The 25555-nt window shown below is 44.7% G+C and overlaps 1 protein-coding gene across 3 annotated transcripts; it reads left to right on the top strand.

The window, feature by feature from the left end:
• Positions 1 to 2359: 2359 nt before the first annotated feature.
• Positions 2360 to 25477, top strand: RAB23 (RAB23, member RAS oncogene family). Of its 3 annotated transcripts, none has more exons than XM_054978137.1 (8): positions 2360 to 2723; positions 5504 to 5592; positions 9119 to 9337; positions 9800 to 9885; positions 19350 to 19506; positions 21077 to 21159; positions 23102 to 23194; positions 24396 to 25477. In XM_054978137.1, the coding sequence occupies exons 3-8, from the start codon at positions 9183 to 9185 to the stop codon at positions 24533 to 24535; spliced, it is 714 nt and encodes a 237-aa protein (XP_054834112.1). In that variant the 5' UTR covers positions 2360 to 2723; positions 5504 to 5592; positions 9119 to 9182; the 3' UTR covers positions 24536 to 25477. The 3 variants fall into 3 exon arrangements, with proteins under 3 accessions (XP_054834112.1, XP_054834103.1, XP_054834120.1); XM_054978128.1 differs by lacking the exon at positions 2360 to 2723 and adding an exon at positions 2881 to 3015; XM_054978145.1 differs by lacking the exons at positions 2360 to 2723; positions 5504 to 5592 and adding an exon at positions 2881 to 3015.
• The last annotated feature ends 78 nt before the right edge of the window (positions 25478 to 25555 follow it).

The following is a 25555-nucleotide window of genomic DNA, read 5'->3' as shown; positions in this document are numbered from 1 at the left end:
CACTTTTAAGTCTTCTCTAAGAAGTGTCTTCCCATCTTACTTTCGGAGATGTAAAATGTAACAACTCCACAGCTGGATCCTGAAGTTATTCATCCAAATTCTCTTCATGTTTACTCCATGACATCAGTGAGGTTTACTCTCAAGTAAAGTCTAGGGAAGATGTAACTTCAAAACTCTTTTTTCATCTAGTTGCTTCCCAGATTTTTTTGTTCTGGGTTTCTCAACAGTGATACTTCCAAACAAAAAATACACCCACTAAATCAGAAGTTTTACTTAAATGGAGCTTTATTGATTTTTCTTATTCCATACATGCATCAGCAGTACTAAGGTAACGATACTTCATAGGAATTTTTAACCAATTTCCCTTAGAAAAAGCAACTTAATCATCAGAGAGTTAGGACATATTACTTATTGTTCTAACGGTGGATTTACCATGTTTGTCAGTAACAGTGCTTATGGGGTATAGGTAAATACTGTGGGATAGAGCATGCATTTTCCTGTGCACAAAAATTGTATCACAAACTGCAATGGAAGAACTTAATTTTCACATCATCAGCCAACTACAAACCTAGAAAGTGGACCATCAGATGACAATGTTGCGTGGATGCTTCAGAAAAACAGCACTCCTGTTTGGATGCCAAGGCAGAGTGTAATATGCCACAAAAAACTTCAGCTGACCATTTCCATGCATTAAAGCTTTGTTACAGGGACATTTTACTTCAGGCCTATTGGCAGCCCTATATCTGACACTAGCAGCGTTCCACATGTGGGCAGCAACAACAGGAGAGGTCTCATAACCCAGTCCAGACTATTTTAACATAAAATTCCCACTGTTAATTTAGCAGGATGATTCTGAGTACATTAGCTGGGGTATGTTTTACCTCAAAAGTGCCACATCTCAGGGTCTCCTGGTGAAAAAGTAAAATCTTAAAGGGAGAGGCTAGACACAATTAAGAGTTTTTATTATTAATCTTTCATGCTTCATCATTTGTTAAGTACTGCTCCTAATATTTATTTGTATATTTATTTTATTCAATTTATACTCTGCCCTCCCTGCAAACGGGCTCAGGGCTTACAATATAAAATATACATTAAAACATCATAAAATATAAAACTAATTTAACAAATACATGTGTATAGAACAATATGAAGAATTTACACACTATTGTTTCTCAGTTCTAATAAAAGTATTACATGGTTTATGCTTTAGGACTGCATAGTTACATTTGATTTAAGCCTTAGTGAAATCAGCAGGCCTTCAGAATAAATCAAAATGTGGTACAGGGTGAACACAAGTTCAATGAAGAGACTTTTCCTATATTTAAATAAACAGGATTCTTGTAGCATGGTTGTCATAAGGTCTATCCTGGTCCATATGATTCTGTTTAATTAAGCTCTAAAATCAAGCAATCAATTTGGGTAGCCTCTCTAGGCAAGAGTGGGAACACAAAAGCAAATCCCAAAGCCCCAGAGGGAAGTATATGATTTCTCTTCCAAGAGGCTTGTTTAGAACAGGAAGAGCACCTATCCAAACAAGGGGCTGTGATTGTGACAAGAGGGATAAAACCCTGAAGTGGGAGCGATTATCATTTTTTCCAGGAGCTAGCAAAGGGAGTCCCTCGAGGGGTACGCCCATGTAAGGCTGATATGGCTGAAGATCTGTGAACACTAGGGCACCAGTTAGGCCTGTGTTAGCTTTCTGGAATATTATCCATCTTCCTTCCCACTTACTGTGCTTTCCTAAAATAAAATTAAAGCTTGATGTGTTAAAAGAGCAGGTGTCATTCCTAGATCACTGGGACATGGATTTTAAAGCAACAGGTGGTGGCAGCTACTTAGTAAGACCATGTGGTCTGTTGTTCCAGAGGCAACCAATAACCAGCTTCAGAGAGGTCTGCCCCTCAAGTAACTGTGACAATGTTACAATGTGTAACAAGTATTTTATCCCAGCATGACCTCAAGCCCACTTCTTCCAATGCAATGAGCGGACACCCCCCCCCCCCATGCAATCATTTTACAAAGCTATTTTTTTAAAAAACTATTTATTGCATGTATGTTATCAATGTTTATTGCATGGTTTTATAACTCTGTAATCCTCCATTAGTCTGAATAAGAAAGGCAAATGATAAGTGAATAAATATATGCTAGTAGGGCAGGGCGAAATGCAGCAGTGTAAAATTAAGATCAAATAAAGAAAAAAGCAGAAAAACAGCTAGCCATGCTGAACTGGTTAGCGTATGTAACAGATGGGGAGTTACTGAGTTTGCAAAACAATGAGATAAAAATCCCAAATGTTATGGGAGGGAGGATGAAGAGGTGAATTAGGATCCTTAAATTATCCTAACTCCCTTTGGTGTTCTTTCTGCTGAAAGACGGTGACTGTAGCTCAGCCCTGGCGTCCCTCGTTTGCTGCACTAAGAAAGAAACAGACCCTGCCCACACCTTCTGGGGAGTCAGTAGCCATCTACGCTAAGCGAGCCCGCTCGGGTCGGCGCTGGCAGCCTCCCCGGCGCTCTTCGCCTTTAAGCCCGGGGTGGAGAATCATTTCAGCGCCACCAGACCTCGCTGGGCTGTACGCCTCCTCGGCTGCTCCAAGCGTTGCTCATCGCACGCGGCGCTTCTCGGCGTCTCGCTGTAACCCTCCCTCCGCCTCCTTCGCTCTCCTGCCAGGGCCAGCGAGGCTCCTCCAGAGGGAGCGCAGTAGCGGGCGGGTGCCGGCGGGGGTAAGCCAGCCTTGCCTTCTTCTCTTGCCCAGGTCTCCAAGGAAGGCGGAGCGGAGACGAGCCCGGGGACGCCGCTCTCCTTCCCCAGCGGGTCCCGCCGCGGCCCTGACGGCGTTTCCGGGGGTGTGCATGCTCCAGAGCTAGGTGGGGGCGAGCCGGGATGTGCGTCCGGGTTGGGCCGGCTCCGCTTCTCCTGGCTGCCGGGCTCCGCGAAGGCGCCTCTCCCTCAGTCGCGCGCGCCGGTAACCCGGCCAGGGGCGCCGCTTGTTTGGGAGCCGCCGCCGCCGCCAAGGTTGGGCTGCTGGGTAGCTGGGCTGGGAAGCGGGTTGCAATCGGGAGGCGCCGCTTGGCTGGCTGTTGGGAGGGTCTGCTGGGGTGTGGAGGTGATGGCCTGTGCGGACGAGCGGGGCTGTGCGTGCGTGCGTGTGGCGGCGAGGTTGCAGGGGAGGGGGGTCAGCCTGGCAGCCGCGCCTGCACGGCGGAGAGGAGAAGCGAAGCCGCCGCCTATATTGTGCGTGGCTGAGAATTGCAAGATGTTGTCCTCTGGTTTCTCTGCTCTTCCCTCCCCAATAAACACTAGGGATTTCCCCCAAGGCTTTGCCAAAAACTTAATTTGTTAAAGGACAGAGCGTAGCTTGCTCGGAAGTCGCTGGCGAAGGCCTGGAAGCTCTGACTTGCGGTGCAAGCCTAAGAACGGTTTCCTGAGACTAAGCCCTGGAGTAGGATGATGAGACGACCTCTTTAGGATTGCTTTTTTCAGTCTCAGGTATTTGTGGTTACTCCTTGGGGGAAGGAAAGGTGGAAGGCAGCTGGAAAACAGGAAGACCCCAAATGAGATGGCAGGACTCAGTAAAGGAAGCCGCAGCCTCCAGTTTGCAAGATATGAGCAAGGCTGTTAATTCATAGGGTTGCTATTAAGTCCGAAGTAACTTGACTGCACATAACACACACACATTGGTGGTAATAATAATAACTTGCACTTATGTACCTCTCTTCTAGACAGATTAGTGTTCTCTACTCAAAGGGATAAACAAAACCAGTGTTATTAGTTCCAGAGGAGTTAGCCGTGTTAGTCTGTAGTAGCAAAATCAAAAAGAGTCCAGTAGCACCTTTAAGACTAACCAATTTTATTGTAGCATAAGCTTTCGAGAATCACAGTTCTCTTCGTCAGATGCATGGAGGGCCAAAAGAAACTGGTCAGATATAGAGGAGGGGAGGGGAGGGCGGGGTAGATGCAAACATCTCCTTCTGATATGCAGATGCAAACAGCTCCTTCTGATATGGAGATCAGTTTGCTTCTGTAAAGGTTCAGAGGAGTTAGCTGTGTTAGTCTGTAGTAGCAAAATCAGAAAGAGTCCAGCAGCACCTCCAAGACCAACCAATTCCACTGCAGCACAAGCCTTCGAGAACCACAGCTCTCCCCGCCAGATGCATCTGACAAAGAGAACTGTGATCCTCGAAAGCCCATGCCAGGTGCCACTGGACTCCCCCTGACCCCGCCTCTGTAAAGGAAATCAGTTACCTGTGATAATGTGATAACCATTCATAGTCCCTATTCAGTCCCAGCTTGACAGAGTCAAATTTACATATGAATTCCAATTCAGCAGCTTCCCTTTGGATTTTGTTTTTGAAAGGTTTCTGTTGAACTACAGTGACCTTTAAGTCTTTGATGGAATGTCCTGATAGACTGAAGTGTTCTCCCACTGGTTTCTGGACGTTGCCATTTCTAATGTCAGATTTGTGTCCATTTATTCTTTTGCGTAGAGGTTGGCTGGTTTGTCCAATGTACAGAGCAGAAGGATGTTGGCACATGAGGGCATATATCAGATTGGAGGATGAGCAGCTGTAAGAGCCAGAGACAGTGTAGTTGATGCCATTGGGTCCTGTAATTGTATTCCCTGGGTAGATATAAGGGCAGAGCTGGCATCTGGGTCTGTTGCAGGGCCTGGTACCTGTACTGGTGACTCTGCTAGCTGATTCATGATTGTAAGTGAGAAGTTGTTTAAGGTTGGGGGGCTGTCTGTAGGCAAGGAAAGGTCTTCTACCCAGGGCTTCTGAGAGAGAGGTATCATTTTCCAGGATGGGTTGTAGCTCACTGATGATACGTTGGATGTATTGTATACCCACAATACAGCTGGAAGCTGGGCTGAGAGGAGTGGCTTACCCTAGGCCACCTGCTGAGTTCATGGCAGTAGTGGGTCTCAAACTGACACAGTTCTGATTTGTAGCCCAACCACTATGCTACGGCAGTTGTCTGGTGGGAGAAGGCAGTCTGTATGCACTCAGGAGTACTGTTATGGCTTTCATAATGGCCATGACAGAGTTCTTAGTTTTCAGCTATGGCCCTGATGTACGTACTATTTTGGGGATCTTTCATAAGTTTTGGCTAGGACAACTGAAGGTATGTTACATGGCTGAAGAAGCCCTTCAGAGATGTTTGTCAAGATGTTGTGTTTGTTCCCCTGTGAGTACCTATGGCTTGGAAGGATGCCTTCCTTTAAGATGTTGGTACATATCTGGCTGGCTAACTGTAAGCTGGCAGGAAAAGGTTGCTGTCACGTTACAGTGCGAATAGAATGGTATGTACAAAATGGTGTCTGATTCTAACCATTCATCTGTTGTATTTTTATATGGCAATATAGTGGTGCCTGTTAATAATACAAATATAGTAGGTGAATAGCACTGTGGAAAAAGTATCCAGGAAGTGTTACCAAAAAGTGCAGAGGTTCAGTCATGCATGCTTATTTAGAGTTCTCACCCATGGTTATTATCTTTTACAGTCTGCTTGGTCTAGCAACTCTTAGCACCTGGATCATCACTGCAAATATTTGCAAAATCCTAATGTGGGGAAGTGCCCTAAGGCTGGGAAGTAAGTGCATTTCTATTTTCTGTATCCTGCTCATGATAGCTGATCTATGCAATGGGTGTAATAAGTAGCTCAATTTACTGCGTGTATCCATGTTGCACAGAATGCTACCACGCCAGCTCTGCACATTCCTGTTGGTAGGATAGAGACTTAACACAAAGGTGTAGTGCATGTTGCAAATCTGTATCGGTTTCCCTAGAGGGGCCTATATGACATGCGGATTTGTCACTACTTAACCTCGATTGTTGTGATTTTAGTGTTTTGTATTCACTTAAAGAGCTTGACTATGTCTTACCCTAAGAACCACTAACCTAGGTCAAGAGTAAGATTCTGGTTCAGTAGCATTGTAAAGACCAATTAGATTTCCAGGATATGAGCTTTCGAGAGTTATCGGATACCTTGGTCAATTAATATTGGCATGGGAGCCTGTTTCCCAAGGCAACTAAAATGTGTGATGTAGGAAGGACCTGAACTGTTTTCTTGGGCTGAGGGGAGGGACACTGGATGTATGGGGTTAAATTGATATTGGAAAGAATGAACTGGGTGGGGAAGGAAAAGAGAACAGATTGTACTGAATGGAATGAGGTTGAATCCTCTGAGAGAAGAGCAGCACTGACATCTGGGTGTATCGTTGGAAAAGGGGTTTTGTAAATTGGAGCGAGCCTGGGAAAAAAATCACAGCTATGGATAGCATGCAGAGTCCTGGAATGAGATAATGTGCAACCGTAAATTATGTATTACTGCAGAGACTTTAAATTGCAACAGTAGATGGCGACAGTTTTTTTAAAATATTCCTGTGTTTTCAAATAATTTTGCAAATGAATATTTTCTGTACTACATTTTAAAAAATGTATACATGGCACAAGTTAAAAAACAAAACTTTTGTTACAAATTCTTTATATCACCTGTTAACTGAAAAGTCTAACTTCTAATTTTTTTTAGTGGTTCACAGAGTTTGAGTATTGATTGTACCTGATGGATGCAGCCTGTTGTGAGCAGTGAGCTATAAAAATTTAGAAATCGGTGTAATTGACTCTCATTCTCCCAGAAGCTTAGGGGTTTGAGATGTACTTTTGCTGATAGATTATAGCCCCTGCCTCCAGAGCTTACACTGTAACCTGAGTCCTCGGGAGAGGGGGACAAGCCATGTCTCACTCTTATGCTCTACAGATAGAAGCTTGTACCCTAATGATGTTAGGCCAGATTGTTTTAAAGATGTACAGTGCAGGCCTAAACCAAATCACACACTTCTAAACCCATTGACTTCAACTGATTCATGTGGGTAAAACAAACTCTGCTTTTCAGTTGACTTTAGGCTGTGGAAATTGGATATTGGTTGTCTTTTTATTTCTGTAGAACGAGTTTATAAAGTCATTAAATTACCTTTATTTATCTCACCTAGTGTTTATAATAATACATACATTAATTTCCTTGATAGTGGGCGTTTATATTTTTCTATATCTTGGGGCAGTGTTATATTTTTAAAAAAATTAAGACGTACTAGTTGTGTGTTCCATAGCTCCCGTTTTTAAACCATAAAGAGGGATTATAATCCTGATTCTGGAACTGATATACTAGAGCAGCTCTGGGTATCTGCTTCCTGTGTCAGTTGTGAGGCAGGAAGTCTCCAGCTGTTTTTCAGCTATGGGTTTAGCCTTAGTCTAGTTCTGTTCTCTCTGTCTCCTGCATCTGCAGTCCTGTTGACCTGTCTTATTTAGATCATGTACGCCAAGTACTTTGAACATTCCATTTATGCTCTATAAATATTATATGGTGGTATTTTTTAGACAGAACCCAGTACACAAAGGTTATGTACCATATTTACTCAAAAGGAAGACTACCCCCCCCCTTAAAAATGGTATATGTACAAAAAATTATTGGCCATAACTGTAACTTGTATGCAAATATAATGTCTTTTTTGATGGCATACCTGTGAAAAAAAACCACCCTTGCATTTGAGTAAATATTGTATATCTGTGCTGTCATAATTCCTTTTCATGGTGAACTTGATAGTCTTGTGCCTATCAGTAGAACACAAAATTGGAGTGACCCATAGATAAGGTAAAAGTTATTGCAGACTTTGGGATGGGGGCGGGGGACGGGACTCAGGTATGTAAAAACAAACTTTTATTCTGTAATTTAAAGAGAGAAACCCAAAGAATAGCAGAGGCTGGCTGTGCTCATTGCTCTACAGGAAACTCAGAATTAAAAAGAAAGAGAAAAACCAGTCAGGGAAAATTGGCATGCTTAACATCGTCGTATAATATTCTAGATGGCAAATGTTGGGGGATGTGCACCGAGGCAGGTGATCTCCAGTCTAGACTCTCTTCTCTCCTCCCTCCCCCCACCTCAAACCAAAATGCTGTAAACTCCTGAGGGCCATGACCACTTTGAAGCTAAAAGAGCCCAGGCAGGAAGACATGTTAGGATGGAAAAGGAAACATTGCCTAATTAATTGCAAGTCCCCCTTTAAACTGCAAAGGGAGCAGAGCTCTTAAAAGGTTTACAGTGCCATGTAATGGAGAAAGAGTAAAGCTAAAATTAAGGATGCATGCCATGAAGAATTTATTCAGATTATTTTCTCTCCTCCTTCCCCCATCTCCTGCTCCAGCTCAAGGAGCAGGAGGGTAGAATGTTTCCACCCAGCACTGTACTGCTCAGGTTCATAGCTAGATAAACAGCAATCAGGGCAACTGTGCATTAACACTATACTGTTTAGAGTTACGGCTCAGTTGTCCAGACTGCTCATCTAGCCCTGAAGTTTAGAGATGTCATGATTTTGGGATGACTTGTGGGCCTTGCATGTTTGTTGTTACATGTTTCAGTTGTGATGGCATGATGATTCCTGTTCAGCTTACCTGTAAAGCAAACAAACAAACACCCTAGTGATTTTTAATGTCCAATCTTAAACTATATTGCTAAACTACAATATTGAATGTTGAATTTGAATGTTGTTCAAGTAATCTTTATAGACAGAAGGGTTTTTCGTACTTGTTTTGGCACAGTAGCCATATTGCAAGTTGCTCTGGACCCTTTCAGTCCAAGGGGAGGGGGGAGTATTAGAATTCTATCAAATATTATAGGATTACATGTGAGTAAGAGCAGCACTTGTCTTCTTTCTGCTTGGCTTCAATGACGCTACAAGATTTCTGTTCCTAAGAGAAAGGGGCTGAAGTGTGTACAGCATCCATGAAGAATGTCATTTTGTACCCACCATGGTGGTTTAGATACTGGAATAAAAGGGAGGAGGAGATGTTAATATAATATTTTAGAAGCTTCTTTGGGGACCTTACAGTTGAAAACATACATCAAAGAAATAGCGAAAGTTCTAGAGCCAGTGCAGGGGGGGTACATTGTATTCAGCTTAAGAATCTTAAGGTCTGGAATGAAGATACAAAAATACATTTAGTTGGGGTGGAATCTCAGGTGTCATGTAGGAATTTTGTGGCGGAATTGGGCATTGAAATAAAATTTCCTTGTCCATTGCCTTGATCACAAACTCATTATTTATTTTTGTTCTGCCTTTCAGTTACCAATCTTAAAGATCTACGATAAGATTTTGAAATAATTGCAGCCTTTTGACACTCACAAAGATGTTGGAAGAAGATATGGAAGTGGCCATTAAAGTGGTGGTGGTAGGAAATGGAGCTGTTGGGAAGTCCAGTATGATCCAGAGATACTGCAAAGGGATTTTTACAAAAGACTACAAGAAAACTATTGGAGTTGATTTTCTGGAAAGACAAATTCAGTATGTATTTAACAGGAGCACAATGTCTTGTTTCTTTTTTGCTTAGTGCTTTTATAAGTGCAAAAGTAATGTTCTCTCAGGAAAAAGTACTGTGACAATATAGCTTTATAAAGCTAAAAGCGAGGTATTTATATGCTAATTTTATTCTGTAGTCTTTGCACATGACTGCCCAATTTACCAAGATGAATAACGCATGCAGAAATACAGGTTGTATGTAAAGATAATTTTCAAGAACACAGCTTCTTTGCCAATGTAGAAAGATAAGAGTTGTGAAACAGGAAAAAGGTAATCTTTCAAATGATGTAAAGTATGTTCTGTAGTGTATATGAACATTACAACAAGCGAAAAGAAATCTTTTTGGATATAATTTTCCACTCAGATATTTTAAACAAGCAGTTTCTTGTTTTTATAGTACATGTAACTCTTTCAAGTTGTTAAGATGCTGTGTGGTGGTGATTTTAGAGTCCATGATGAAGATGTACGATTAATGTTGTGGGACACAGCAGGTCAAGAAGAATTTGATGCAATTACCAAAGCTTATTACAGAGGTAAGTAGCATTATTGGCATACATGATTAGATCCAGCTGTTGCTTATGGGCTCTAATAAACTTATTGATGGGGTGCTGTGTTGGTAGTAAAGGTCTATTAAATGTTTGTTTGTTGGGTTAGAGAAAATTTTCTGCAGACTATTCTTTTTCTTCTAAATATTAAAAAGACATTGAATGTTGTATTTACTTCTTTCTGTAAAACAGAAATAAATATTTAGAACATATTCATACTTAAAATAATTTCAAGGGTCTAATGCTCTGTGGTACTGTATCTTCAAAATTACAATGAGCACTTTGGAACTACCATTAAATACCATAAACTAGTCATTCTCGGATTTTTACTAAAACACTATCTTTGGGATTCTGTGTACAGTTATACTGCCCCAAAATACAATTTTAAAGTCTGATTTCATGTGGGGGATACCCCAAAAATCTTTTGTTTATGGTTCCATATAGGGGCTATGAATTTTAGTAGCTTGTTAAATATGTGCATTGGCTGGGTTGCTTGGAGTACTTCATTGAATATGCAGAAAATATGCAGTGTTGCCATTTAATCTTTTCAGGCAACAGAGCCTCTCTAATTGCAGTAGTAAGTTGCAAGTGTTACATCCTCTGTTATGTCCTATATTGCATCATGTGGTCAGTGATGCCATTTTAAAAACAATTGTAGTTCTTTAACATTTGCCCTGATTTGAATCACATACATGGCAGCCCAAAGAGCTCTTGTCTCCCCTGTGCTTTTTCAGGTGTGTGGTACAAGGCCTTGGAAGCCACTGTGCTGTACACATGATTTGGAATAGGGCGTCAAGGCAAATTTTAAAGAGCTACAACTGCTTATAAAATGGGGTTGGTCATGGGAGAGACCTGTAGCCACTACCACTTATACTTTGACCTCGGTGCAGAATTGGCTAAACTGGTTTCTGTGCGGATGTGAAGATACCTGAGTTGGAACAAATTCGGGCTTTTCTGGTGATTTTAGAAAGGTGCATGATGTGCAGGTATTATCCCTCTTCCTTCTCCCCCCGTGGACTCTAAAAATCTGTAGAACTAAAGAAGTAATAGATGTCTCAGCGAGTTTGGTACTTTAAGACAGGAGCATGTGCATGTGAATGGCAACATATGCAAACATCGTGCTGGAAGAGTAGCATACACAGTGAACCTTACCATTCTTTGGTGTGTCTTTCAGAGTAGAATGTGTAACTTCACTGGAAATTAACATGTCTGTGGTCTTCATGGTGTGTTCTGTACATTTCGCAATAGCCTGGGGTGATTGTCACTCCATATGTTTAAGGAGCAAATGTAACCTATAAACACACAAATATGCAATTCTGTGACATAACCCTGTAGCTTCTTTGTGGGTTCTGAATGTGCCGTTTAAAAATTTACTGTGCTCTTTTCAATTCTGGTTTTCCCGTAAGCATTTGTAAGATGTTGCAAAGTCTGTAAGGTTAATTGCATTGTTATATTGACTAGCATCCCTCTGAAGTTCCTAGCCAAATGAGAATTGATTGACATGCCTTTCTTATGCGTGACTTTGCTGGTATTTCTCACAACCCCACTATCTGTGAACTTCAGCTAACATATAGGTTATTGAGTTACATTGAGTATGCAGGGTTTCCTATTGCTCACAGTACAGGAACAGCTCCTCAGAAAACAGGGTTAACATACCTGTAACTTATGTTCATCGAGTTCTTCTGTGCTGACACACATGGGGACTGCGCAGGCGCAGGCCAGCCGCCGGAGAATTTTCTAGAGCTTCCATGGCTCCGAAGGGGCCGTTTGTCGCGCGCCTCAGCGACCGTTTTCCCGCCCAAACGGTCACGTGATCCTCCAGCGACCAACGGCCCCTTCCCTCAGTTCTCCCTTGCCGCCGCTTGACCAACACACTTCAGCCATAACACCTTAAAAACACCAATTTCCGTTACACCCAACACAGTATTGTGCATTGGAGTTCACAGCGGGGTAGGAGGGAGGGTTGTGGGTCAGCACAGAAGAACTCGATGAACATAAGTTACAGGTATGTTAACCCTGTTTTCATCTTCGTTCTTCTGTGCCTCCACACATGGGAGTGTACCAAGCTTCACACAATAAGGAAGGCGGGGGTGAAGTCCAACACAATTTTATTAAGCAAACAAGATCAACAATAAATAGATATGCATATATACATCTATGTAAAAATACTGTGTAAGGACACATAAATACTCAATATTTACATATATACACACCCCCAGGTACATATATACACACTTTCACTCAAGGGTACCCAACAGGTACGTCAAGAAAGTCATACCAAAACTCCCTCAGGAAAAGAGGGAGTGTAAGACAGCCTTGGCCACAGATACATCCTGCTCCGCATTGACATCAACGGCGTAATGCCTGACAAAGGTGTCTGCAGAGGACCATGTGGCTGCTTTACAAATGTTAACCAGGGGCACCCCCCTGAGGAGTGCCGAAGAGGATGCTTGGGACCGCGTGGAGTGGGCTCTGACATGAAGCGGGCAAGCCACCCCTGCTAGGGAATAGGCCTTGCCAATGGCCGTCACAATCCACCTAGACAGGGTCTGTGAGGAAGCCCTGTTACCCTTGTCCTTGGCCCCAAAACATACAAACAGGTGAGGACTGGAGCGGAATCCCTTCGTCCTATCCAGGTAATAGGCTAGGGCCCTCTTCAAGTCTAGGGTATGGAGGGCCTTTTCCCCCTTAGAGGAGGGTTGAGGAAAGAATGCAGGCAGTGAGATATCCTGCGAGAGGTGGAAGGCGGACACCACCTTGGACAGGAACTCAAGGCAGGGACGCAGGACCACCTTGTTGGGATGAAACACAAGAAAGGGAGGGTCAGACCGCAGTGCAGACAGTTCACTGACCCTTCTGGCCGACGTGACGGCCACCAAGAATGCTACCTTGTAGGATAGCATATCCAAGGGGCATGTAGCCATAGGTTCAAATGGAGGCAACATGAGATGTGAGAGCACCAAGGACAGTGACCACCGAGGCACTGGCGCAGACACAGGTGGGTAAAGATTGTACATGCCCTTAAGGAACTGGCGGGATTGTGGGTGAGAAAACACCGTAGCACCCTCAATTCGGGTGTGAGCAGCTGATATCGCTGCCAGGTGGACCTTGAGGGAGGAAACCTTCAAGCCCATACCACGCAAGTGGCACAAATACTCGAATACAACCCCCAAAGGACTGCTGTCAGGCACCACCCCTCTGGCAAGTGCCCAGAGCTCAAACCTGCGCCACTTGGCCGCATAAGCGCGCCTAGTGGATGGCCGACGAGCATTCAGGAGGACCCTCTGTACCTCGTCAGTAAAGCCTATCGGGGAGGAACGATCCGCCAAGCCGTTAGGTGCAGCTGCTTGGGATCGTGGTGGACTAGGCTCCCGTTTAGGAGAAGGTCTTGCCGAGGAGGCAGACTCACATACGTCCGTTTGGACATCCGCAGGAGCTTCGGGAACCAAACCTGCCGTGGCCAGAAGGGGGCCACTAGGATGCAGTCCGTCCCGTCCTCCTCTATCTTGCACAGGACCCTGGGAATCAAGGGGAACGGAGGAAACATGTAGTGCAAGCCCTGCGTCCACGTAAACTGGAAGGCATCCCCAATAGAGAGGGGGTCGCTCCCTGCCCTGGAACAGAACGTGTGGGCCTTGGTGGTCGCCGCAGTGGCGAACACATCTATCACTGGATGACCCCACATCTGGAAGATCGGCCCAACGTACTCTACGTTCAGTTCCCACTCGTGTTCCAGTAAAGGGACCCTGCTGAGGGCATCTGCCCGGGCATTGTCTGACCCAGCCACGTGTATAGCACGGAGCGACACGCCGTTCTTGATAGCCCACTGCCAAGTGAGTGTGGCTTCCCGGCACAGGGCCATGGACACTGTGCCCCCCTGCTGATTCACGTAGTACATGGCAGTCGTGTTGTCCGTCTGCACCAAGACATGACGATTTCTCAGCAGTGCTGTAAGAGACACAAGTGCGAAACGAATGGCCCTTAGTTCAAGCACATTGATATGGAGGGTCTTTTCCCTGTCAGACCAGACATCTTGCACAGCCACATCACCACAGTAAGCACCCCATCCCATCAGAGAGGCATCAGTGGTAACCGTGATGTCATGGTGTTGATACCCAAAAGGGGTCCCTCTAAACAAGTTGTCATCAGACAGCCACCAGTCCAAGGAGGAGAGGATGACCCTCGGGATAGAGAATTTGAGGGACGGAGGGTGCAGTAGAGCATCGTACCTCCGCACAAACCAGTTCTGGAGAGGGCGCATACGCAGCCTAGCGAAAGGCACCACAGAGGTGGCCGCTGCCATATGCCCTAGTAAGCACTGGATAGCGCGCACAGACTGGAACCGGTTCCTTTTAAACATGGACACTAGACCCCTTAGGGACCGAGCCCTCTCCAAGGGGAGCAGGGCCTTACCCTCCACAGAGTCCAAAAGTGCACCAATGTAGGACACCTTGCAGTTGGGCACCAGTTTGGATTTCTCCAAGTTCACCAGGAGCCCCAGGCGTTGGCACGTGCTAAGTACCAAGCCAATGTCCTGCACCAGCCTAGACTCTGAGTCAGCCACGATGAGCCAGTCATCGAGGTACGGAAAGATAGTACAACCTTCTTCCCGTAGGAAGGAAACCACAGGGGCCACACATTTAGTGAACACTCGTGGGGCAGTGGACAGGCCAAAGGGGAGCACCTTATACCGGAAAACCCTTTGCCGGTAAACAAAGCTCAGGTATTTCCTGTGCTCCTTCCGTATGCCCACGTGAAAGTATGCGTCTTTTAAGTCAAGAACCGCAAACCAATCCCCCTGTTTCAGCAAGGCGATCACAGCCGCCAACGTTACCATTTTGAATTTGGTCACCTTGAGGAAGGCATTAAGGCCCCTCAGATCTAAGATGGGACGTAAGCCCCCATCCTTCTTAGGGACCAGGAAGAACCTAGAGAAGAAACCCTTTACAGAGTCGTCATAGGGCAATTCTTCCACAGCACCCTTGGCCAAGAGCGACACGATCTCCGCATCCAGCTCGGCCATAGTGTTATTGACAGCTGTCAGGGGTGAACTGCATCTAGGCAGCTCAACAAACTCCAGCCCGTACCCCAGTTCAACAATAGTTAAGACCCATGAGTCAGATGTTAATGACTCCCACTCAGAGAGGAGTGGACTAAGTCTGTCCGAAAAGTTCAGGGATACGGCTGGCGTGACCTGTCAGTACTGCCTCCCGGCGCCCTGCTGTTCTTTCTGCAGGGCCGGTTGCTGTGCCTGACGAGGTTTGAAGGGCCGACGCCTCCTCTGCTGTTGTGCGGGAGGGTAGGGCCGCTGCTGGTAGGCAGGATACTGATGATAGCCCGGCCGCTGCTGTTGGTATCTGCCCTGGTAGTGGTAAGGGCCGGACCGGGGAGCGTACCGTGACCTGGAGGAGGGCTTGTCCGCTGGAGCCAGACCCAAGGACCGCGCCGTCTGCCTGTCCTCTTTTTTCTTTTTCAGGGTCTCGTCGGTCGATTTGGAGAACAGCGAGTCCCCTTCAAAGGGCATGCTCTCCACCCTGGAACGCACCTCCTGGGACAGGGCCGTAGACCGCAACCAGGAGTGGCGCCTGAGGACCACCGCCGACGCCATCCCTCTAGCAGCAGTGTCAGCAGCGTGGCTCCCAGCGTTCATCTGCTGCTTAGACAGCCTCACAGCCTCCGTCTGTAGCAGGGACACCACAGCCTTCTGCTCAGGAGGGAGGTCCCGGGTATAGGATGCCAACTTCTCCCAGAGGTACAGCTGGTACCCTGCCATGATGGTCTGGTAGTTGGCAATCCTCAGACCCAGCGAAGCGACGATGTATTGGCGCCTGCCCATGGCATCAAGCTTCTTGCCCTCTTTATCGGCAGGCACCGAGGAGTGACCCGATCGTCGGGGGTTGAACTCCTCTGTGACCAAGGAGGAAGGTGGAGGGTGTTTCACCAACGCCGGCCAGGTGCCCTGCTTGATCTTGTAAAGCTGCTCGATGCGCTTGGACGTTGGAGGTTGATCACAGGGCACCTGCCACACCTTCTCCACAATCTCCTCAATACCCTCGAGCATGGGGAAGCCTACGTACGCCGGATTATCTCCATAGATACGTTTGAGGAGCTTGTCCTTGGTCTGGGGAAGTGCCGAAGAGATGTCCATCTCGAGAGCCTTGGCCATCCTTGCCATCTGATCGGCGTAGATGCGGAGGTCCTCGAATGGCGAGTCCGCAGATGGCACTAGCTCCTCAGCCGGCGATGGTTCGGACCAGGACTCCGACTGGTAGCCGCCAAAGCTCTCGACATCCTCCTCATCGGAACCGAGCTGGGATTCCGGAACCTGGAGCGGAGGGGGAGCCCACGCCGACCTCGACGTCGAAGGCCTCGGTTCCGACACGGAGAAGCCCGCAGGTGCCCCCTCCCATTGGCAACGGTATGGCGAGGGGAGGTAGGAAGCTTGCCGATGCCGGGACGCAGTGGACCGGACTGATCGGACACTGTCCCCGGAACCATGCCGCTCACGACCGACCAGAGGTGGAGACGGACGGACAGGCGATGGACGGCTCCGACGAGGAGATGGGCTCGGTTCCAGCCTCGGCGACCGAAGGGCAAGCGATGGTCGGCTCCGACGGTGCGGGCTCGGCTCCGGCCCCGACGAGAATTCCGCGGGCACCGTCTCGAAGGCCATCGGATCCGGCACCTGCACGGAGATGTCCTCTGGCTCCGGGGAGCCCAGATGAGGGGAAGGCGTGTGAGGAAGCACGATGACCTCCTCCTGAGGAGCGGGACGCGGCGACCGATGGTGCTTGGTCTTTTTCTTCTTCTTCGGTGGTTCCGAAGAAGAACTCGGAACCGACGCGCTCCTCGCCTTCGAAGGGGACCTCGGCTTCGACCTCTTAGGCTTCGTCGGAACCGATCCGGCCGTCGGTTCCGACCGGGGACTCGGTATCAGGATCCTCGGTTCCGAAGCTGGTCTCGGATCCGACCTGGTAGATGAAGCGCTACGGGGCGGCCGCACCGGTCCCTGCGCTGGAGAGGCCGCTCTCGACGCCGAGGTACTCGGGGGACGCGGTTTCGACCCCGACCTCGCGGAGGCCACTGAGCCAGCTCTGGAATGCCGTTCGGCAGAGGGGCTTGGGCCGGCCTTGGAGGAGGGCAACGGAGCGCCTCCGGACATGACCTTCTGCCACAGGGAGGAATTCAATCGGGCCTTGCGCTCCTGCCGGGCCTTGCTGGTGAAGCCCTGGCAAATTTTACAGGCCGTCACATTATGGGTCTCTCCCAAACAGAACAGCCACAGTTCATGGCCATCGGTTTTGGCCATTTTCGTGTGGCATTGGAGGCAATGCTTGAAGAGAGCCTTTGAGGCCATCTTCAGGGGCACGCGAAAGGAAGGTCAAAAACAGTCCGAGTCAAATTACCGAGTCCACAACAATGTCCAAAACGAGATCCGAAGAATAGTCGAGGTCACGAAGTCCGAAGTCAAAAGCCAAGCAATCAGTCAGAATAAAGCACGAAGCACAAAAAAGCACAGAGCAACGAAGCTCACGTTCTCTCCAAGCGGCGGCAAGAAGAGAACTGAGGGAAGGGGCCGTTGGTCGCTGGAGGATCACGTGACCGTTTGGGCGGGAAAACGGTCGCTGAGGCGCGCGACAAACGGCCCCTTCGGAGCCATGGAAGCTCTAGAAAATTCTCCGGCGGCTGGCCTGCGCCTGCGCAGTCCCCATGTGTGGAGGCACAGAAGAACGAAGATGAACCCAGGGGATAATGCTTACCAGTGTAAACTTACCTTTCATTCACTGTTTGCAGTGGAAGCTGGGTAAAATGTCGTGAGCAGCCAGCTCTTATATAATAACCAACAGTGGCATTTATTGTTCTGCTGTACTCCTGATAAGGAGTTCATTACATGGTTCTCTATATAAACAAATTAAGCATTGGTTCAGAAAGCCACAACCTCTTTTGGCCCTTAAGACCTGAATTATAAGTACTGGAAGATGTCATCTAGCTGGTGGATTTTACTTGGCAGGGGAAGTTCATATTTGTTAATCTCATTGAAAAAGTAAAGGATGAGCTCTGTAGCAGCTAGAAATAAAGGTTGTACCATAATGTTGTTTCTGTGCTTTTTGGAAGTCTTTTTTACTTCCTATGTTGTGTATATTTATATAATGCAAATATGATGACCAGGACATATCCAGAGACTTTGAGCTGTGCATGCAAAGGAAGCATGTTGATGTCACAGGCCTGTATACATTAACTGCCTATTCCTATTTTCTGTTAGAGTGCAGGAATAGAGTTTAGTATTGGCAATCTCATTCTCTTATGACATGGGCAAAAGCATTGTTCCTGCTTGTCTAGCAGTGAACCTTCAGCTCAGGAAAACAAGGGACTTCTTGAAGGGTGCAGAGGTAGTGCAACAGAATCAGAAGCAGCTCTGGACCAAAAATGGCCCCTTGACCTCCTCCAAAAAGCTGTTAGCTGTTTCACTTTGCACCAAAGCATTTCTGGCCAAATAGTGTAATAAAATGTTGTTAAAGCTATCCCAACACTAAATCTGAGCAATTTACATGATTTGACCAAAGACTGAACCAGTTATATCCTGAACAAAAGACAGGTAATATTTGGGGTTGTTACATGCAAAGTAGGGAAAGTATTTGATCCCTCTAATTTGAAGAAAACAAGTATAATTCTCCTGAGTGAGGGGTGTCTTAATAGGTATCAGAATGATTACTTTGAAAACTAACAGTGGTAAAAGACTTCCTTGTGCAGATTCACAAAGTGCCCCCTGAGGTCAGTGGGACATTACCAGGTAAGGTAAGTGTGCATAGGATTGTAGGAGTCCACTGGACTCTTTGCCATTTTGCTACTACAGACTAACACGGCTAACTCCTCTGGATCATAGGATTGCAGTTATACTTTCAGTTGTAAGCTGACTTTAACACAAGCCAGCTATAAAGTAATAGTTCTGCTGGAATAATACGGGGAAACTAGCCAGTTCCCAACACTTCACAGGTTTTATGTAGTTCAGGGGTCCCCAGCGTGACACCTGTTGATACCTTTCCTGGTGGCTGCCAAGTGTTTTTAGAAAGTAGGCAGGGCCAGGTGGGGCATCTGATTGGCCAATGGAGAACTGATTGGCTGTATAGATTTTTAAGAAGTGGCTCAGCAGCAGCTGGCACCACAATGTAAGGATCTTCAGTGCATTAATGTGTATGTAGGGAAATATTTTAAACAATGTATTCATTTTAAAAGAGCTTCTGCCTAAAAATATTAAAGAGTTATTATTAGAGTTATACCTAACTTCAGTCCCTGACATTTTGTGGTTGGTTCCACCTCCTGAAGCAGCCCTTTTGTGGCTATGACCTGTGTCTGAATTCCAAAGGTATCTGCAGGCCCAAAGGTTGGGGACCCCTGATGTAGTTAATCCGATTTGTCAGCTATTATTATTGATTTAATTTTATTTTTTTTAGGAGCCCAGGCTTGTGTGCTTGTATTTTCCACTGTTGATAGAGAGTCTTTTGAAGCAGTCCCTAATTGGAAGGCGAAAGTAGTATCTGAAGTTGGAGAGATACCTACAGTTCTTGTTCAGAACAAGATTGACCTCTTGGACGATTCTTGTATAAAGAAGTAAGTGTTGTCAGCATATTCTTATATAACCTGTTTTCTAAGCATTTAAGAGAACACTCCTGAGCAGGCATATACAGAATCTGACTCAGGTCTCTTCTATGGGGCTTATTCCTGTGAGAGTGTAAGACCGTTACTGACTTTTAATGATGTCTTTTGTAAGCCTGCGATTGCCTTACTTTAAAAAGAGACATGTTCACACCTAATACTTGGTTGTAATCCATATCTCACACTGTAATCCACCTTGTGTCTCGGTGAGAAAGGCGGACCATAAATGACCAATAAAAAAAGGTGAAAAAAAGGATAGCTGAGTTGCTGTACTTGTGTACACACATGTTGCTTTGCCCAGATTCGCACACTTGTACTGCATGCAGGTGGTGGCCAAGATCCTTGTGATGGCAACAAACGTGTCAAACTTTGGAACAGGTCCACATTGAATCATTTATATATTTATTTACTTCATTTATATCCTGCTTTTCTCTGCACTGAAGCTTACATCGTATTCCTCATGCTCCTATCCTTCATTTTATCCTCACAACAACCTTGTAGTATAGGTTTGGCTGAGTGTGTGATTTTATATAAAGATGAGTGTGTAAAAGGACTATATAAGTTGTTTATGATGAGCCCTCCTCTGCTTGCTGCTTTTACTTTTAAAGGCCATCCTTGAGGTCACTTTTCTCCTAGCTAGGATCCTAAAACTTGATGTGAGTCTGGGGGACGGGGACTGGCAGCTGCGCTTCCTCCGTTTCTTGGGACGGTGTCTTATGTAAACCTGTGCTTGCTTAACATAGAAAGTGGAGATGTGAACATATTCTGTATTTTAGATCCATACAGTTTTCACTGATTTCCTTCCCCCCACCCCTTTTCACTGAGGACCCCAGTTTTACTCCTTGTTTTGTTTTCATGGGTTTACTGATCGGGGGGGGGGGGTTGATTTAGAAGGGCTTAGCAGCATGAAGTAAAAGATTAGATAGCTCATTGCCTTGCGCACTGCTCTGCTCAAGCTAAGTACGGTTCCTCCATCGAAGTCTAGAATGCCAATTGAATGTAGCTGTGTTTCACCAGGAGGGGGAAGACATAGTTAAATTTGTATTTGCAAGAAGTAGGGTTTCCATGTGCCTACACAAGCTGGGATTAAATGGATCTTGGCCTGCCATCATAGTTCCCTTTCTCGTTACTGTCCTTATAGTGAGTAAATCTAATTTTATTTATTTAGATATTTATACCTCATTTTCTTCCTAGTGGGGATCCAAAGTGGTTAATTTTGTTCTCCTCTCCTCCATTTTATCCTTACAACAATAATCCTGTGAGTTAGGTTCAGCTGAAAGTGAATGACTGGTCCAAGATCACCCAATGAGCTTCCATGAGAGTGTGGACTTGAACGAGGGAACTCCTCTAAGTCTTAGTCTGACATTCTAACCACATTACTCCATGCTGGCTGTACGGTCCAAAGTACTGCTGTTGCACTGTTCTTGCTTATTAATCTTGAAAGTGCTTAACCAGTCCGAGTCAAAGGCATTCTGTCCACTACACTGAAAAAATACTGATTTTTTTCCCCTGCCCTTTTAAACAGTGAAGAAGCGGAGGCATTGGCAAAAAAGTTAAAATTACGATTCTACCGAACATCTGTAAAGGAAGATTTAAATGTAACAGAAGGTAAGAGGTGGTAATTGTAGAACTGAGGCTATCCTGATGTGGTATTCTGACTATCTTCAGGTTGGAGGTGGACCATCAGGGTTCCAGCCTGGTCTTGTTTTCTGTTTGTAGGAAATATTTTAAATATGGAGGAGAAACATTCAGCCACATGAGTCCCACCCACAGTGTGAAGTGGTGTGGACTACGTACTGGTTTACTATCTCATAAGAACAAAGCCCTAGAAAATAATTTCTCAAACAAATAAAGTTAAAGAGCAATCTAAAACTCAGGGCAGGAATCAGCTGGTTGACAGTGGTGACAAAAATTTTCTAACAAAGCTGCATTTCTATCCAGTGTTACACTGGTTTCATGAATATCCGTTACTTTATTTTAGCTAATTTCTTTGCCATTTGTCTAGCAGAGATTGGTCAAGGGGGTTGACAAGGTATAACTCTCAAACATTCAGTTAAAAACAGCTCCTAATAGACACTGGTAAAACCACCCAACCATAAAAGTAGTCAAATCCATCTTAAGACCATAAAAGTATAGCAGCAAAAAAAGTCCACGAGCAAACCAAAATCAGCATGCTAGTCATATGAAAACATTAAAAAATTATATATGGGCCATAAGTGGATGGCAAAATATTAAAACGGCCAGAACAGTAGAAGAACTAAAAGGTGCTTAGGTAAAAACTTGAAATAAAGGCATCTGTAATAGATGCTAACCGTGAACTCCATACACCATGTGTTTGTGCCATAGATGCAACAGGACACCTTTTGCAAGGTCCTTGTTGGGGCACAATTTGGAAGCTCTACAGGACCTGATTTGGATCAGGAACATGGTACAGGGGGGGCAAGGGGTTCTCCCGCCTCTATCCCATGCCATTTTCCTGACACGAAACAGTCACGGAGAGGGGGGGGGTCATTATTTCATAGTCCAGATCCAAATTGGGGTCCCCACAGAGCTTCAGAAATGAGTTCCCATGAGAACGTGCGACTAATGTCCTGTTAGAAATCCCTGTGGTGGTCACTTGGTATATGTGGTAGTTTGTGGATTTAGATGCTGTTTAGTTGATCCTAGGCCCTTTCTGTTGATTTTAGTAGTGAATTCCAGTGTAATTGGGGGTGAGTTTTTTGCCGCTGTGACATTAAGGAACTTTGATTTTATCTTACTGCGATCTCCAAGTAAGATCCAGGAAATATCTGGATCTGTAATCAAAATGCCAAATACAAAAAAAGCTATTAATACATTGTACCCATTTACTGTCTGTTGTGGAAACTTCAAGTGGCCTATGAAAAATCATATCTCAGTGTGCTAAACTACATTATTAATCCTGCCCTGCAAGTGATTACTAAAGAGACATTGATGGTTTTTTCCTGTTGTTGCTAATGGGTATAGACTCAGTAGTATTAGTTAAAAATAGACCTGGAATAGTGCTAGTAAATGTTTTTGTTTTGGCTTGAAGTTGAAAATTAGTGTTTTAAAGTGAACAAGATTGACGTTTCTCCATAAAAAAATATACAACTGAAGTAAATACTAACAATTAACCTGGAGTTGGTGGATGTTAGCATTTAAACAATATGTGTCCGATGAAAAACACTGTCTTGGTCAGGTTTATAACATTCTGTTGCCACTAAAACAACAGTCCCAGCAAACCCTGTTGGCTTGCATTTTGCACTCAGTATCCCAGGCAGAGGAACTAGATCTGATCGCTCCACAGAAGTTTATTCATGCTCCTGTTAAACTAACTCTTTTCTCTCACAGCTTCCAACCTCCTTTTCTCAACTCTGAAAACCTAGCTAAACCTCCCCTTGTCAGAGTTTAACTTTCCCAGTACAGAGCTCCCGTTGGCTGTTTCAGGACACCATTCATTGGCTCTTGTGTTGCTCGGGTGTATTTCTGTGCACTGCCTGTCACAGTTAGCATGTTGGGGGATTTTAAAATACTCTTTTGTATATTTCAGTTTTCAGATATTTGGCTGAGAAGTATCTTCAAAGACTCAAACAACAAACCATTGAAAATTCAGAAGTAATACATACAAGTAGTAACAAAATTGGTGCGTATGCAGCATTAAAGTGTTGCCAGACTGTATTGTCTGCTGATAAATATGCTAACTTGACAAATCGCTAGTACAGGAGATACGTGCAGTTGCTTTGCAGATTAAGTCCTTGTGGCTATGATGACGACTATACTGGTAAGGCCTTCTTGGCTAGTTCTCTTAAGATCATATGAAGTTGTGCAAAGAACAGAGGACGCACAGTTCCCAAAATAAAGTCAGTTCGGTCCAGATGTAATATCATTAGTGACAGTTACGCTAGTGAAGTATAAGGCCTGTTTTTTTTTTAAAAAAAGCATCTGGCACCTAATGAAAAGAGCTTTGTAACCTAGCTTTTGTACAGATACACTAAACTTTTGTACTTAGCACTTCTTTAAAGCACTTCATAGTCAGTTTGACTCTTCCTCCCAATGCCCTTTTCTTGCTCTTCTTCCCTTTACCATTTCTTGTGAATTGAGATTTGTTGAGGTTTACTTTTCTGTTGCTTGTTCTTGGTAGCCAAATCATGAGTATGACAGAGTTCAAATATCCATGTGCCTAGGCTCTATGCTGAAAATTAACTTGACAGCAGTATCTACTTTGACAACTTCAATCCCAGTAAAAAAGTTTTACATTATGATTGTTTTTGTTTCCATGGATCATCACAGCTATCAACAATAGGTGATAAGAACATACAGCCAGGCTTTTAAAAATATTAAGAGCTTTTAAAAGAATAAACTGCATCGATAAAGGCTTTACATTGTTTCATTAAACTTAAAATGTATCACCCTCACGGAGGCTAATAGTCAACAACAAAACTTTAAATTATCTAAGGCTTTGGGCTGTTGATTGGATCCAGCTAGTTTTGCTAGTGAAAAAGGAGGATTTTTTGACCACCTCAGTGAACACCGTTTAGAATAACGGTACCAGGGCCGATTCCAGACGGCCCTCCGCATCCCGAAACGTCGCGCGTCGTTGTGCGGAAAACGCGAAATATCGCGTTTTCCGCGTGGCGACGCGCGACGACGCACAACGTTTCAGGATGCGGAGGGCCGTCTGGAATCGGCCCAGCTTGTATGAAAGCCATGTGGGTTGGGGGTGGTCATATGGAGGGGAATTGTGTGAGATTTTATGAAAAGGCTGGTTGTATACAGCTCTGTATTTCAAAGATGGTAGATTTGCTTGGATGTAATTCTTTTTGTGTGTGTTGCTTTTAATTCAGGTGTTTTCAACACAGCAGGTGGAAGTCATTCTGGCCAGAATTCTAGCATGCTTAATGGTGGGGATGTCATCAACCTTAGGCCTAACAAACAACGGACCAAGAAAAACAGAAGTCCTTTTAGCAACTGTAGCATACTCTAAAGCTCCAAACTGAGAAGAAAAGACAGTCTGACAAAAGTGACTCAGCTGAAGTCAGCAGGGAACACAGCCAGCTGTAGCAGCCCACCGCTTTCACAAGTGTTCCACACATGGGATCCCACACTGATAGTGGATATTGCTGTTGCAATGAATTATTGTTGGTACATAGTTAAGACTACTGGTGGCATAGAAATAGAACCATTGCCCCATGCATTCGTTTTATGTTGAATAGGACAACTTTCTGGTTGAAAGGTATGATGAATTAAAGTGTATAATAGGTCTCACTTTTTAAAAGTTCCAGCGATATTCTTAAATGGCAGTACTTGCTCATGTTGTTAGAAGATAAAATAGTTTTTCCTGCTTACCTGACTGGATGGCTCATTATGAAGATATTTTAAAACAGAAGTCCATAGTTGGTACTACTCCAGTGCATATTCTGCCAGTGTCAGTGGTGCGATATTTGTATCGCTTATAAGTTCTAACTTCATTATGCATCTATAGATAATTAGTGAAATATTCAGGCTAAAGATAAGCTGGTACTAGGTCCAGTTATGTGGTCCTGATAACTAACTACTAAAGTGGCATCGTAAAACAATTTCCACTTTTAAAAATTGCTAACATCTTGAATCAAACTTTCCAAAAATGGTACCACGCATGCTTAAATTTTTCCAGAGGGGGTGGGCCTTTTTTAATACAATTGTTCTGTGCCAAATAATGAATTTTTATGCTGCTACACTTAAATATTTTTGTCAAGTTCATTTGATACACTTTCTAAATTTTAACTAGATAAATGGGAGATAAAGGGGATAGCCAAGTGGAGCCCATCAAGTTTTCTTTTTTAAATAGAAAGATTTATAGCTTATATATTCATATGCTATTAATTTTTGGAAAAGATGATCAAGTATTGAAGAGATTGTTACCAAAAGATTAAACACTTTTAAGGAATTTCTCCAGAGCGTCTTGTAATATCTATTGTGAATCCCATGCTCAATAATGATAATAAGGCCCTTCTTCTGTTCTGCC

This window comes from Eublepharis macularius, chromosome 1, assembly GCF_028583425.1.
Source record: "Eublepharis macularius isolate TG4126 chromosome 1, MPM_Emac_v1.0, whole genome shotgun sequence".
In the NCBI taxonomy this organism is placed as follows: Eukaryota; Metazoa; Chordata; class Lepidosauria; order Squamata; family Eublepharidae; genus Eublepharis; species Eublepharis macularius.
The sequence above is the reverse complement of the archived record's forward strand: the minus strand, read 5'-3'. Positions and strand labels throughout refer to the sequence as shown.

What these genes read in the sequence shown, in the direction of transcription:
- RAB23 (XM_054978137.1), top strand. Translation starts at nt 9,183, where the DNA reads ATGTTGGAAGAAGATATGGAAGTGGCCATTAAAGTGGTGGTGGTAGGA. An exon ending in TTTCTGGAAAGACAAATTCA is followed by an intron (nt 9,338 to 9,799) that starts GTATGTATTTAA and finishes TGGTGATTTTAG; the next exon opens with AGTCCATGATGAAGATGTAC. An exon ending in TACCAAAGCTTATTACAGAG is followed by an intron (nt 9,886 to 19,349) that starts GTAAGTAGCATT and finishes TATTTTTTTTAG; the next exon opens with GAGCCCAGGCTTGTGTGCTT.